The 15,533-nt window shown below is 38.8% G+C and overlaps 1 protein-coding gene across 3 annotated transcripts in view; it reads right to left on the bottom strand.

The window, feature by feature from the left end:
* The window catches only part of LOC122640337, a 37,398-nt gene extending 24,106 nt beyond the window's left edge, over nt 1–13,292 (bottom strand). For all 3 annotated transcript variants that reach the window (XM_043833496.1, XM_043833497.1, XM_043833498.1), the window contains exons 1-7: nt 13,154–13,292; nt 12,958–13,025; nt 12,628–12,753; nt 7,532–8,721; nt 6,942–7,145; nt 6,757–6,817; nt 2,602–2,715 (exon numbers count right to left, since the gene is read on the bottom strand). In XM_043833496.1, coding sequence (XP_043689431.1) covers nt 2,602–2,715; nt 6,757–6,817; nt 6,942–7,145; nt 7,532–8,721; nt 12,628–12,753; nt 12,958–13,025; nt 13,154–13,277 — 1,887 coding nt within the window. In that variant the 5' untranslated portion in view covers nt 13,278–13,292. The remainder of the gene's footprint in view (nt 1–2,601; nt 2,716–6,756; nt 6,818–6,941; nt 7,146–7,531; nt 8,722–12,627; nt 12,754–12,957; nt 13,026–13,153) is intronic.
* Nucleotides 13,293–15,533: the final 2,241 nt, after the last annotated feature.

Genomic DNA, 15,533 nt, shown 5'->3' with positions numbered 1-15,533 from the left:
TCGGTCAACCGCCATGGCGTTGCCATTACGATCATATCAACCATGTTTTATTTTTTATTTTCTCTATTTTTAATGTCATTTAGTATGCTATAATATATACCCTTTAACATAAAAAAATTAACATGAAAGTGTACTACTAATCTACTATGCTTTAATTCACGAAAGTGTAATATCCATTAGTGTATATGAAATCATGGATTATCAAATAATTGATAGCAATAGTCTTGTAGATAATAAAGTTGAAAATCATGAGAGTTGAGATATGATTCATATGAAAGTGACTATAAAAGTAACAAAACAAAAAAAACAATTACAAGAACGTAATTTATATTGAGTGAATAAAATAAAAATTGCGGATGTGAATATGTGATTGTGTATTAGCCAATAGTGTATTAGTGTTTTCTGTTTGATGTTTTTTTTAATTTTTTTTAAGTTAATGAAAAAACATTAAAATAAAAAATGGTTAACAAAAATTAAGTTTAATAATTTGAAACAACCATGTCCCCTGATATGGCCATATGTCGTGGTATGGCGTCCAGGGCAGCGCCATGGCGACGACATGGAGGCCATATCGGTCGATATTCTTACATCATCCATGTCGGTGGTCGATATGCCCACTTCTCCAGCGATATGACGCCATGACAACTATGATTTATACAGGCAGGCACATTATGTTGAACCTGAAACAACCTAATTCTTTTATGGATGGGATAAGTTTACTATGAATTGGGAGACTTGTTTAATGGGTTTTATTTGCAACGGACCTTAACTATATTCCCATATGAAGGAGAGTATCTGAAGTACAAGTTATCAGTCTATACATCCTCAAATTTTGGATTTCCTCCCTCATTTATGAAATCAGATTGATTTACATTCTATAGCATCTGGTGCAGATGCAGTTAGAGAAGAAGAGAAACCCGAGACAAAGAAAAAATTGGTGCACCGGAAACGAGGAAAAACTAACTATCACACACTCAGAGCAAAAACTCAAATCTTGTCTATTCCATTCTTTCTTTCAATGTTGGGTACACGTAAACATATAAAGGAAGATAGCAAGATTCTTACTAGACTCTACGACTGAAATTTACTTATAAATCAACTCTAAACTAATTCGAGTTCAAAACAAAATAACTAACCAATTACTGTTGTGTGTGTCTTCAATTTTTGTACCCATTTCGAAGATGGCCTGCTCCGACATTCTTGGTGGCGACCCGAATGGGATTTTTTTCTGAGGTCTGTAATGGTAGCGGAGGGGTTGGAAGCCCATCACTGATCATGTTTAGGGGTGCTGGGGCTTCGCCACTGTGATACGGTTCGACCCGACACAATGGATCAAACAGACTTCGAGGAGCATTACCGAGTTTTAGTGTCTTGTGTAGCAAGTAAAAGTAATGAGATTTGGGGGTTTTCATGTTCGATTTTGAGAAGAGAGTTCTGGCTGCGACATTTGGGTGTTCTTGGGAGATCTCCATTGTATTTGCTTCCACTACATAGTGAATCATCTTCAGCTTTGCCCATGGATGTAGCACATCACATGGTAGCCGACCCCATTTAGTTGGGATAAGGCAGAGTAGTTATTTCTGAAAATTGGGTTTAGTAGGTTGCTATTATAATATTATATTAAATTATGCAACTCAGATCACAAAGGCATGAGTAAAGTTTGATTTCTAGGGAGTATAAAAGTTTAAAATTGGGTTTCAAATCATAGGTCAAGATCACTTTTACAACATCCATAGTTGCACAATCTTTTAAGAGGTATTTGCCGTGATTTCCTTTTGATCCTTCATATAGTCAATCAAATTCATGATCTCAAGTTTCTAATAAATGGAAACTAGTATTTGGCAGTCTTTCTGCTAAGATTAAATATCTTATATGACATAATGACCCCATGAAGAATCATCCCCAAGACAGCAATAATCAGCCGTTTTCTCAAAGAACCAATCCCAGACTCCAAGTGTAAGAGGTTTTGGAAGTATATATCAGAATAATAATTGTAGTAAAAAACGACTTACTTGTAGTCTAAGCTAAAAATTGAAATAAGTCAACTTCATAAAACAGAATAGTTCTGGCATCTCAATCGTTCGTTAAATAATAGTGAATAGATTTCAAGTCTTATAGGATGCCATAGCTCTGAAAGCTCCATAGCAAGCAGATTGAGATCAACAGCAAGAGGAAAAGAGTAAATTCTTCTCACACGCATGCGACTAATCGCTCCGGTCAGTCATTCAACCTTGTTTACCTCTTCCTTCCCTCCGCTACGGAATAACAGACATAAATCCCTATAACAGGAGGAGGCCTATGTAGTAGGACTACTCCAGCCTGAGAAAGATTTAACAATCTTTCTCCTCCAGTTTTATTGAGTTTCTATCCTTCAAGATGATTAATGAAGTTCAGAAAAGTTTGGCATGTCATTGTCAGCTGTTCCACAGCATCACATAATGAAAAAAAATAAAATTAGGAAAAGCTTAGGCATCATATTGGAAAATTGGACTTACTCACACTTCTTGAACCTCCTAATACTAATACATAATAGAAAAACTCTCCACTAGAAAAATTCTAGCAAGAATATGACTATGACACTGAAAGAAAATATGACTTTACCTCCAAAATTGTATAAATAGGCATGGTTGTTTCTCCATCAATAACAATGCTTCTCAGAAGTGAGCTATGGCGTCGACCATAGGCCAATAATATATGCTCAGATGTGGGCGAGAACTGCAAATCCAAAATTGAATGCACAAGTAAAGAAATGTCCCAAAAATAATACTTTTTGGCAACTCAAACTAGTAAGAACTTCAAGGTCCAAAAATTGTATTCTGGTAATAGTAAGATAGTAAGCTACTTGACGATCCATACATGTAAATTAGTACACTATCACCCTCCTACCCTTTTTCAGGATGTAGTGGAATCTGTTTTGGTTCCCTGTATTTCTTTTTTTGTTAACTTTTCGTTTGGGATTGGGGAGAAACGTAAACTATCAAGGTGTTTCTATCGCATAAGATATGCAACCCAAAAGATGTTCCCAGAGAAGAAATTTTCCCTTATATAGACCGAGTTTAGCAATTAAAAGGCTAAACTGGTGTGGCTCAAATCAAATTCTTTTATTTCTCTTTCTTGTTTTTTTCCCTTCCCCTAACAACTTCATTAGAAAAAGAGAAAAGGGGGTACAAGGAAAGGAACCAATTCTCTTGATGCAAGGAATGTCCTAAACAAAAGCAAAACACAGGTCTAAAACAAATCAAGCACTTAAAGCATTAAAGAAAGGGCAGAAAAAAAACAAAAAACAATAAATAATAAACAGCACGTAGCCAAGGTGTCAAGTATAAGGATCAGTAGCAGCCAGCATACTGGAAGAGATGTTTCAGAGAAACGCTAGATACACTTTTATACACATGGATATGTTTATGATACATGCAAAACTAGTGCTTTTAATCATTGTACACAATATATAAGCAATAAACACAACATCCATTCAATATCCAATTATTTTGGCTCCGCGTCATCTATGTGTGTCATTTTCACTGGCAACTGCAATATCAAACCCACTACTAAGTAATAAGCAGCAGTTAAGAAAGAAGATTTGACAAAAAAAATCTATTTGTTATTAGGATACTAGCCTAAAGTTACTGCTAAAGGTCCAAACCAAGCAAACAATTTGTAAGTACAAACATACTAAATATACTACTAAGTATTACGTAGCATACACTACGTAGATACACATTAACCATATTACTCAACTAGTAACATATTAAACAAACATGAAGCAGTATTCACATAAGAATATAACATTTAGAGGGGAAAATTCAATTTCCTTATTGATGTAGAACCCGAGACAACAATACCCTATTGGGTTCGCTGAATTATTTTAAATTCAAGCACAAAGAAACGATGGCAATTCAGTGAATAATCTTAAATTATCAAAGGGAGTGGCAGTATCATAATTTATTGGAACTTCACTTAGAAGATACAAAGTAATAGGAGTGTGTGTAACGAATGACCATAGGGTAAACTAGGAATGAGTGATAAAATATGGACAAAGTAGAATAAAAGGGAGATGGGGGTATAATGGGAAAATCAGAATTAAAAGATTTCTCACAATCGAAGATTATCATCAACCTCCAGAAAAAGCAGAACCAGCGAGAAAAGGAACGCTCGCAGATGAAAAAGATCACTCTCAAAGGATTCGGACCGACTGGAAACTACAGGGGAATGGTTGATAGCGAGCAGGACCATTTGCACGAAACCGACAGCTTAAACTGAGACGAAAGAAGGAAATCCAATCTCTGAATATACTCACAGGAGGTAATGCTAAAATCAGATCAGAAATCTTGCTTTTAACTCAGAGCAGGAGGGAGAATGGAAGAGATATCTCAAGTCTCCAAGGGCAAAGGTTTTCTCATGCCCCAAATCTCAGGCACAGATCAGAAAGGATAAGGGAGATCAAACCTTTAAAGAGGGGACTGAATGGTTGTTCAGAACAGAGAGATTTCTGGTTTGTAAAACCAGTACCTGAAACTGTTAAAAATAGAGGAAGAACATGGGAGAATGGAAAAGAAAGATCGATCCCAGGTAAGAATGCGGGGGGAGGGAGTTCGCCCAACTCACCAAGCCCATCTTTCTCTTCAGAAGCACCTATTTTCAATTCATACTCAATCTGCCATTAACGATGGTTACAACTCGAATTTAAAAGAAAAATAAAAGACCCCCAAGTGTAATCTAAAACTGAAATAGAATCCTAAGTCGACCCTACCGATAAGTACCCCATTCAAAGTAAAAGACTAAAAGATAAATCTAAATAAATAAATAGATTATTAATATCCTACTACACTCCAAAACCAATTGGATCCGGTTCATCTCCATTCGGATTCCGAAACAGCTTTGAGCCAATCCATGGAAGAACTCTTGTATAACTTACATTAGGGTTTTTTTTAAGAGGGGGGAGGGCAAAAGAATATGCTTAAATCCATAGTGTTTTCAAGAAAAAAAATTCCATGGATCTACGTCAGTTTTCCACTTTAGATATTATATTGGCAAAAACAAGCAGGAAAAGCCAACATTCAAGCGGAAAAAAAAATTTCAACATACTTCAAGGATGATTTTTAATGCAATTTTCAGCTTATTTAATCCCTTCTCATAGCTCTTTATTGAGTATAGATTGCACCTTAAAGCAACCCGGGTTCCAAAACCCTAATTTAGGGTTGCTATGGGCCCAAAGATAACAATTAACTAAACTTTAAAGGAGTAATTGCAATTTTCTAAATTTTGAGAACAGTTCAGGACCCCTTTGGTATGGAAAATAGAATCAGGGACTAATTGGTGAATAAAGTTGGAATAAAGGGCTTTTCTGGAATAGCAGAATATTAAGGGAAAAGACAAATGAACTTAAGAAAAAGGGACTTTTGTGTAAACTAAATAAATGATTCCTTATTTGTAATCTGAACTGGTCATGATCTTCTTCTTCCCGATAGAACTCAAAGAACGATAAATCTAGACCTGATTCAATGGAGAGAACTAACTCGTATGAAGATCAATCGAACTAAAATTTTGGGATTAAGTAGCTAACCCACACACTTAATTCCAACCAAAAAACACATGAATCAGTAATCCATAATCAATTAAATATTCCTGAAACAGCACCTGGCAGAAGTTCAGGAACAGGATTTGATTTCAGGTAAGCATATCAACAAGATTAGTTTTAAGGAACAAAAACTAATGACAGATATATCCCAGATCAGATCTTCAAGATAAAGGCCAGGCTTAAGAAATAGATTGGCAGGATTTAATCTACAAACCATCAAAATAAAATAGGGAATATTGATGAAGCCAATAGAGAAAATAAAGATGGACGAGAGGGTACAGTTGAGTAAGTTGTGAGGAGAAAAAGTTGGGATTTACAAGAGGAAGAAAATGATGGGGAAACATATAATGAAGGAGTGAAGAGGAGGGTTAAGGGAAATACCGAGAAGTGGATAGAAAATTTACCCAAAAATAGGCAGTTCAAAAGGAGAAAAAATCTCTGGTAACAACCACAACTAATCAAAATCTTTCATTAACAAACAACCACAAGGATATTGCAGCGATTATATAGCTATTTATAAACTTCGAGATTGATTTTTTTTTTGTTTATTTATTATTTTTGGGTTGGGGGGGGCGCGGGATACTCAACTAAAGACTCAGCTTCCCTAATAATATTCTTCAACTGAAAACAAACCTTCTAGACTTCCAACTTACAGATCACATGCTTCACCATTCTAACCTAAAAGAAGTCACAATTGACTTTAACGATGAAACCCCCATGAACTGCTCCCCTCCTCCCCCACAACCACACACACACACACACACACAAAATTAAATTAGATACCAAAAATTACATTCTAACAATGAGACCCAATGAACTGCTCTAAAAAAATTAATATTAATAATGCAAATTACTATTGCACAACCCCAAAATAGGAAAGACACAAACCTGCCCCTGAACATAAAAATCAAATCTAAAAACCTGTAAGCAAATCCTACCCATCCATTGGCAACTTAGGTTGCTCCTGCATTAAATTTTACAATAAAAAGTTACGCATATATATTAATGGTTAGTAATCTTATCTTAATGACTTATGTCAAGCCCACTACTTGCAAGTACTTCACCATTGCTTCAAAACATGTTTGAAAGAAAATCTATGTGACAGTTTTGGCAGGAAAATGGCTAAAGGATATGAATATAAAACAATGATGAATACAAACTTTGAGAACACTACTAACCTGAATTGAGGTTAGACAATGCGCAGCTCTAATTGCCCGTGACGCAAGCACCAGACCAAAGCTATATTGCACACCACACCAAGAAAGAGAGAAGGGGAGAAAACCAGACATAAGGAACATGGTTAAGATTAATGGTCATAAAGGTTTAATTGAATAATGTAAATAGATGAGTACTGAAGAGTTACGTTGCGTCCTCAAGGGAATATATACGAAGCTCATACATAACTTGGTGAGCAGAAATAGGGTGTCGCGTCGGGGATGTTGCAGCCCCTGGGACATCATTGTGGATTTGTGATTGTAACCCAGGATCAGCTTCCATATGAGGAAGCATACATGCAACACATGCTGCTAAAAATCTCCCACAAGGAGAAAAATGAGCACCCATTTCACTGCCATCATAAAAAAGAAAAAACCATTAACAATCAACGCAAAGAGACCTGGGATCCATAACCATTAGATAACACTGAGAAGATGGCCAGAAATATTTATCAATTGAATATCTAATTACCATTCTGATCCAAGCTCAGTTCTTTCAACCACACAACAGCAGAACTAATTTGACAAAAAAACTACATCAAGATATTGCAAGTGCTTATTTAGGCATGCACGAATTAGGGTAATATTTAAGTAGTTAACTAAATAACATGACAATGTCCAGAATAAAACCAGAAGAGTGAAAAATATATGCACAAAGCATTTAGTAAGAAAAAATTAACCTAGGAAAATATTAATTTAAAATCAGGGGGGAAAAAATAAAGGAGAGAAAATTCCATACCTACAAAGGACAGCATGTGGGATAGTTAAGCGGCATCTTTCTGCATCTAGTGGAGCACAGGGATCTTTTATATCATGAGGCCATATTCTTAGCTTCACAGTGCAAGGTAACTCAGCAGCTGCTGCCGCTGCCAAGGATGTTGCAAGTTCAGATTCAATCCTACCAACAACAGGCTGAGGTTCACTTTCATCATGTGTAACATTAATAAAAGCACCCTCCCCAGACCCAGTAGGGGGAATTGAGCGGGAACGTGATGAAAGAGAATGCAGACCAGATTGTCCTGCAATCCTGGGCTGGCTAACACCTATTGGCATTACTGTGGAAGCCATCATTGCCTCCATGCTTTGAGTACCCAAACCAGATGCCAATGTATCAGAACCAGTTCCTTGAAATCCAGATGAATTGTCGACAGCAGCATCATTTATAGGAAGTACAGGATGTATGCCAGCATGGCTTTGGCCCATTAGCCACCCTTGCAGAAAAGGTAGCTCCCAAGACATAGGATCACTGACGGGGAAAGTCCGATCAAGTTGACCAACCTCAGAACTTCTTAAGAGCAACTGAACGCCTGCATTGCTAGAAAGATTTAAAAGATGAATACCAGATGTGACCTCCACTCCATGTCTCAGTGGCCTCGTCGTAGTTCGGATACGTACCCCACTAGACTGAAAATTCAGTTGTGGTAAATTGCTGCCACCATCCATTGTTTCTGGGACAGGAGAGCTGTTTTGCTGAACACCTCCTATACGACCTTCACTGTTTTCCACATCCATTGCAGAGTCATAAACCATGTTCTCCATTTCCATCGAGAAACTATTATTTACCGTGTCTTCAGGTACAGAGTGTGAACTAGAAGTTATCACAGGTGACATCTCCATAGGGGACACTATAATATCACGTTGGTTACCTAAGTTGGGATCAGTCTGAGGTTGGATGGGAGCAGTAGATTCCTCTCTCCGAGAGGTAGTTGAAGCAACCATCCTGTTTGCATGCTGCAAAATCCTTCCATCATCTCTTGCAACAGTAGGCCAAAACAAGAAAGGAAATTGTAAAAGAGGAACTCTAGCTTCCAAACCCGAACGGGCACTAGAATGAATATTTGCGAAAAGTACAGTAGGAGGAGGATAACATAAGTAACCCGGACATGTTGCTATTGTCATCGGAGAATCTGGAGAATCAAGATCATTAACCTGCAAAATGAATGGATCTTATAAGAAAGAAAAATAGATAAGTATATCAAAATAACAAGTGTAAATGACAGCTAGGGCACCTAATGTTTTGAGAAATTGTAGTCTAGGTACCCAACGTTTCACATATCGTGTTCACAACAACAAACTCAGCCTTATCCCAACTTAATGGGGTTGGCTACATGGATCCAAACAAAACAAAGTAAGGAAAACTGAACTCTATCCAAAAAGGAGAAAAGATGGGAAAAGCGAGGTGGGGGAAGACGATTTCAATGAAAATAGAAAATGCGAAATGAAAAAAAAAAAAAAAAAAAAAAGAAGAAGATAGTAAGAGGGAAGTGGCACAGCCCGACACGTCAGGACTCAGCTAAATGGGATCTGGTACATGGATCCTTGCCCTCCAATAGGCTCTATCTGAGGTCATACTTGGTACAAGGCCTAGATTATGCATATCCTTCCTCACCACTTCCCTTATGGCCATTTTAGGCCTGCCCCTAGTTCTTTTAGCTCCTTCAATCGGAATCATATCACACCTCCTTACTGGGGCGCCTCTACGCCTTCGTTGGATATGATCATACCACCTTAGCCGACTCTCTCGGAGCTTGTCACTGATCGGGGCAACTCCCAAGTCCGCTCTAATATGATCATTACATACTTTATCCTTCCTTGTTTTTCCACACATCCACCTTAACATCCAAATCTCTGCTAACTGCCCAACATTCTACCCCGTACATCGCCGGTCGTACAACAGTCCTATAAAACTTTCCTTTGAGCTTTAAAGGAATATGTCAATCACAGCACTCTGGATGCGTCTTTCCACTTCATCCAACCCAGTTTAATTCTTTGAGAAACGTCTTCCTCTATGTCACCTTCTTTACTTTGATTGACCCCAGATATCTAAAATAGTCACTTCATGGTATCTCTCTTTCCTCAATTCACACCATATCAGTATCCCTCATACTGCGGCTAAAGTTAACACATCAAATACTCCATCTTTGTTGTACTAATCTTAAAGTCTCCCACCGCTTCCAAGGTTGACTTCCAAAGCTCTAACTTAGAGTTAATCTCTTCTCTTGTCTCATCCACCAAAACGATATCATCAGCGTTTCACATATTATGTTTGGGGTACCTAAATTGGATAAACATTACTCAATTAATCAAATTTCTTTTCATTTCAATATTACCCTACTAAACTGTTTTTTAATATTAAAAACTAGGAGACCCACATCATCATCATCTTCTTCTTCAATTTACCATCCCCTTCTTCTTCTTCTTCATCATCACCGCCAACACCACCGCCCCACCACTTACGCACATTCTGCCCCAACAGCCACCACTTATCTCTCTCCTACCACCTTGGCCATCGCCCATGAATTTGAATCCCCGAATCACCCTCTGCAAACACCTCGTCTCTTGTTTCCTTGCCCTGCAAGAACTCCTTGCCCCTGTTTCTCCATTCTCCGCAAGCAGTCCCCACCCCTGTTCTCCCTTATCTACAACCCCCACATCGCTGCTGCAACTACTATCTGAACTATCTTAATCATCACGAATGGACTGTTTTGGAGACAAACCAAGGCTTTAGTTAGATTTAGAATTTAGACTAAAGCTTCCAATAAACCACTATATCAAGCTGTCATCTACTATGGCAGATCCACACGTGCCCATTTCCTTATAGCAGTTACACACAGACTAAAATACTTGTAACAAACTTGGAGAAGAAATCCCTAAGGATCTCTGTTTCCCAATGGTTAGGTGGCCACAGTGTGTGTGACCAAACCTGGAGAGACACCCAACCACAAACCTTGCAATTCGCACTACTTATAAAATGGCTTCTCACACCTTTTGTCCTTGCACTGCTTTTATGGTGACACTAAGTTCGCTGCTCCTCAGCTTGATCTCAACCCCACCATCCAACCCAGAAATGATAGGTTGTTAGCATGGCGCCTAGCCACCCACAATAGCTGCGGCAGAGTCCAGAGGAGAGCTTGGCCAGCACCGGCATCCTGTCCATTCCCAAAGAATATGTGTTCCCCTGGGTAATCTAGACAAGTCACAAGTGATAACCAGTCCACAAAAGGAGCGCAAACTTAAGGTCCAGTAACAGTACATACTTTGGTCGGTTCTCAGATTTGCAGGAAATTTCAGAACAAGAAAAAAGAGAAAAAGGGAAAGAAGATAGAGTAGTCTCTCTCAGACTCGGGTCTCCCACCCATGGCCTCTCACCGTATTTTGGTCTCTCACCAATGGCAACTCACCATACTCTCTCACAGAGCAAAGCATAAAGCCCTTTTTTTTTTTTTGTCAATCTCATTACTCAAATTAGTGTACAAGGCTGTAGCCCCTTACAAACTTATATAGAAAACTCAAATGTAGACTGAAACACTAAAAAGTAATGGCCTAACCTAATCCATAACCAATACAGTAACATAAACTGACTAGGAAACTAAAACAATGAAAACAAAAAAACAGATTAAAAACAAGAGTCTAACTAAACTTATGAAATAAATCTTATTTTCCTACTCTCTACCCATATTTTAGGCCTATTACAAAGAAAACCCATGGGATCAAAGGCCCAACACATACATATCCCAACCAAAAGATTATTTTCAATTAAATAAACCTTTAGGTGACTTATCTGCATCACCAGAAGGAGCTGACAAGCATTAATAGTGTGTTCAAAGAGGAGGAGAAGGAAGAGGGGGCCTCAGGTGGCCAACATTGAATTAAAGGAATTGGATTCAGAGGAGCATCCCGATCCACCACCTCGCACACACCTTGTCACTGCCCCAGCGCCGCCTGCACCCAATCGTCCTCCAGTCCCCAGCCCTCGCGTAGATGGCAACCCCAGTTACCGCCCTTGCAAATCCTTCTCTCCTTGTAATCGTGAGCCAAACATTCCCTAACCCAGCCTCCATCTCCCTCACAACAAACCCCCCCTACACAACCCCCCAACTCCAGGTCACACAGAAACACTTCTTTGACAAATTGAACACTTTATATTTATGGAAATGTGGCCATCCTCACGGGCAGGCCCTAGGTGAAGTGCTGAGGAAAGACATGCAGAGTTTAGGTCTTGTCTCTAGCACAACGCCGGATAGAGCTGATTGGAGGGCAAGGATCCATGAAGCTGGCCCGAGCTAGTTTGAGTTTTTGACTTTTGTTACAATGTTGTGTTTCTTTTCTTCTACTTTGTATTAACATTGTGTCGAAGGATCCGTGTAGCCGACCCCATTTAGTTGGGATAAGGCTAAGTTGTTGTTGGTGGTGGTGGTGGTGACGTTTTCGGCCATCCTTACAGGCGGCGGCATCGGCGAGACCATTGTATGTCTATTTGCAGATCATGGCTCACGCGCAGTGGTGCTTGCAGACATTCTAGAAGAGAAAGGAGAATGTGCAGTTACCTCCATAGGTACAACTGTTGCGTGTTGCATTCGGGGTTGGCAACACCGCGGTGATGCAAGTGAGGCAGTTGTATGTGATGGACGAAGACGGGTTGGAGAGGGTTTTCTCCAATTTCAACAACCTGCAAGCATTGGCGTTGTCATGGAATAGGGGAAGTAGTAGTGGTGGGCCGTGGAGGCGGGATAGAGGTAAATGGTGGGGTGAGGGAGTTGCTGATGGTGGGAATGTGAGGTGGGACAGGGGTGCTGGGGGTAGAGAGTTGCAAATGCAGGGATAGGAGTAGGGTCAGTAAGTTCCAGTAGGGGATGGGAAGAAAAATCGTAAGGATATATCGAAGAGTAAAATTGGAAATTAAAATAAATCTTGATTAAGTTGACTAATGTTATCCTCATTTAGGTACCCCAAACATAGTATGTTAAACATTAGGTTCCTTACCTACAATTTCTTACAACATTAGGTACAATAGGTGTCATTTACCCAAATAACAATAACCAGAAAAAGTTTCACCTCAGCGGTTAGAAGAAATGGAGCGGCATGCGGGTGGAAATGCACAGCACGAAGTGAACGTCGTGTCTTTAGCACAATAGTTGGCGAAGATGTCTCTCCTCTCCTGTTGTAGTGCCATATGTACAACTACACAAGATTGAAAGCATTAAAGAATTTTATTTTTTTTCCTGGGGTTGGGGGGGGAGGTGGACCCAGGTTCACATGATCTTGGGAAAACTGAATTACATTGATGAAATCCTAACTACCATTGACTTGCACAATACTGAATTGCAGGAAATACCGATAAGAGTTCTAACTAACGTTGAACTTTGAACGTCAAAAATTAATTACCTTGTGACCTGAAGCTACAGCCAGAAGCTCCCCTTGGGCATGAAAAGCAATAGAGGCAATAGGCCGGTCTGCAAGGGAAAGTAATGACACAGTCAAAATCCACACAAAGACTTAACAAACTGAGCTGAAACGATAGAAATATATGATCTTGGTTGCCATGTCATGAATATTACTCAAGGCCAGCAAAAGACATTACAAAAATCACGTGACCCAATACACTCTGCGGTATTTGCATCCCAAAGGCGAACTTCATGATCCAAGCTCCCACTCGCAAGTATTTCTGGATGCACTGGGTGGAACCTAACCTGCAAAAAATCCATTAGTGATAAGATAGAACAAAATTTCTGATGTAGGATCGAAAACATCAGATTTGAAGGGATTGCGGCGAACATCAAGACCGAACGGAACCATCTATGAGAAGGTTCAGCTTTGTTAAAAATCAGACCTCAAAAGGGCAGGATGTTTCTCAGATCCAGATGGCAGGCATAATGTTGAAGTTGAAAGCTAGAATACAGAAAATAGAAGTAGCTGTTCCATCATTTTTCTTTATTGTTAATATTGGGTTGTCAAAACTTAGCGGTTGAGTATTTTTATGCCGTTTGAAAGGTCTAGAGATGTTACTCTATCAAGAGATTTCTATTTTTTGGGTGTTTAATTAGCTTGGTAGTAAGTAGTTGGAGCAAGGGTTTTGATCTTTTTAAGTTAAATAGTAGACCTGAATAAAGCCAGAAAGTGTAATATATATCTTATTGGAGGCAAGGTTCGAATTACGGATTTCAGCCACATTTCAAGTTTAACATATATCTTATTGGAGGCAGAGTTCAAAAGTTTTTTTTTTTCAACTTTTGTTGAAACAAAAATATTTCAGTGAAATTTTGGTAAATTTTGATAGTCAGTTCGTTTTGATTTCGGTCTAAACTAAAATGTTATGCCAAATTTTGGTCATTTCGACCGAAATTTTGAACCATGATTGTAGGTTGTAAACAGATTTCTATGGAATAAAATTTTATTTTATTGCCATTTCCCTTCTTCCTCCCCTTTTGGACTTTCTTCTGCTTGCTGTTTGGGGGCTACAGTTCAGAACCACATGGTTCTTGACAAGTTCAAACCCTTAGCCCAATACATTGCCCGTGCCCCTGCATCAATAGCTTAATAGAAAGAAATTGCCAAATAAACTAATCTACAGTTTTCCAGAATATAGACATCTGCAAAACATTTTAAAAAAAAGAAAGTAAAACAGCCCAAACATGAATTTAAAAGCAAAATCAGCAGTCACTTTAATTGTAACATAGATTTGTGTAGGACCATCAATTGTCCCACCATCCAAGAGGCAGCATATAAGATTTGAAAAATGTATACAACTTTTAAACATCACCAAGCTGTGGTGATGTTCAAAAATTAATATTTTAAGCATCACTTAACTGTGATGCCAGTTAAAGATGAAGTTTTTAAGCTAATGCAGGCACAGGCCAACACCAGGGCCCTGGGTTCAGGGTTTATGCTTGATAGACTCCTTTCGATTGCTGAGCAGCATTAAAGTGGACACAAAGTAATTGAAGTTTCTTGTCTTCAATTTGTATATCATACCTAATGCAGGCACAGGCCAACAATAGGCCCCGTGTGTTAAGAGTTGGTTCTGGGGCTTTTGTTTTTAATGTTAATGAATGTAATCAGCTTATTTATAAGGCCCACAACTTGGGTCTAAATGAGTACAGGAATTTTGTTTCAATTAGATAGTTTAGTTAAGTAGTGGGCTCCATTAGGTTGCCGTATTTGAAATTGGTTTAGTAAGTCTCCTAAGTCAATGTATCTTTTATGGAGACTATGTAATCCTAGATATTCCAGTTGCATATCAGCATCTACACGCCTCTACTTCGATTTGATAGCTTGAAAAGATTATATAATTGCTTTTCCTCGTGGGGAAGGAGAAAGTAGTACTAACTGTGGGAACATCAGCTTATGCCGGAAAATTGGTGAAAAACTCATTTCCTGCCCTGCAGTAGACCACAAAGTGTAGATCATTTCCTAAATATTCTAGGATTAAATATTGTTTTCTTTGTATTTACCATGTCTGCACTCATTTAGGTCTAGGAGACATCGAAATAAACTCCCAGGGTAAATACAAAGAATACGATATTTCATCCAAGTAAGCAAAATGAATTTATCAAAATATAGAATTTTCACTCAAAATTATAGTTGTCAAAGCAGCGCTGCTTAGGGGAAAAGGCGCTTTTTGGTAGACTAGGTGTGTTGTCGCTTTTGTGCATGTAACAAAAGCATCCCCATTGGTCACTTCGACGTTGCCTAGGGGAGACCTGGGCAGTCTGCGGACTTTTCCAATTATGTTTTTGTCTTCAATAGATTTTTTATGACTTTTGCATTTTATTGTCTACCATAGTTGTCACGGCGTCTAGGCAACCCAAGGCGTTCAAGGGGGTGAAAAAGCAAGTTGCAACTTGCAAGTAGGCGACCAAGGCGCCTGGACGCCTCGGTAGCCTAGGTGACGCCTTGAAACTATGAATGTGAGTTTCCATACACTGAAATGCATGGAATCACTAAAAAGAGAAAAGGAAAGC

This window comes from Telopea speciosissima, chromosome 9 (genome assembly GCF_018873765.1).
Source record: "Telopea speciosissima isolate NSW1024214 ecotype Mountain lineage chromosome 9, Tspe_v1, whole genome shotgun sequence".
NCBI lineage: Eukaryota > Viridiplantae > Streptophyta > Magnoliopsida > Proteales > Proteaceae > Telopea > Telopea speciosissima.
The sequence above is the reverse complement of the archived record's forward strand: the minus strand, read 5'-3'. Positions and strand labels throughout refer to the sequence as shown.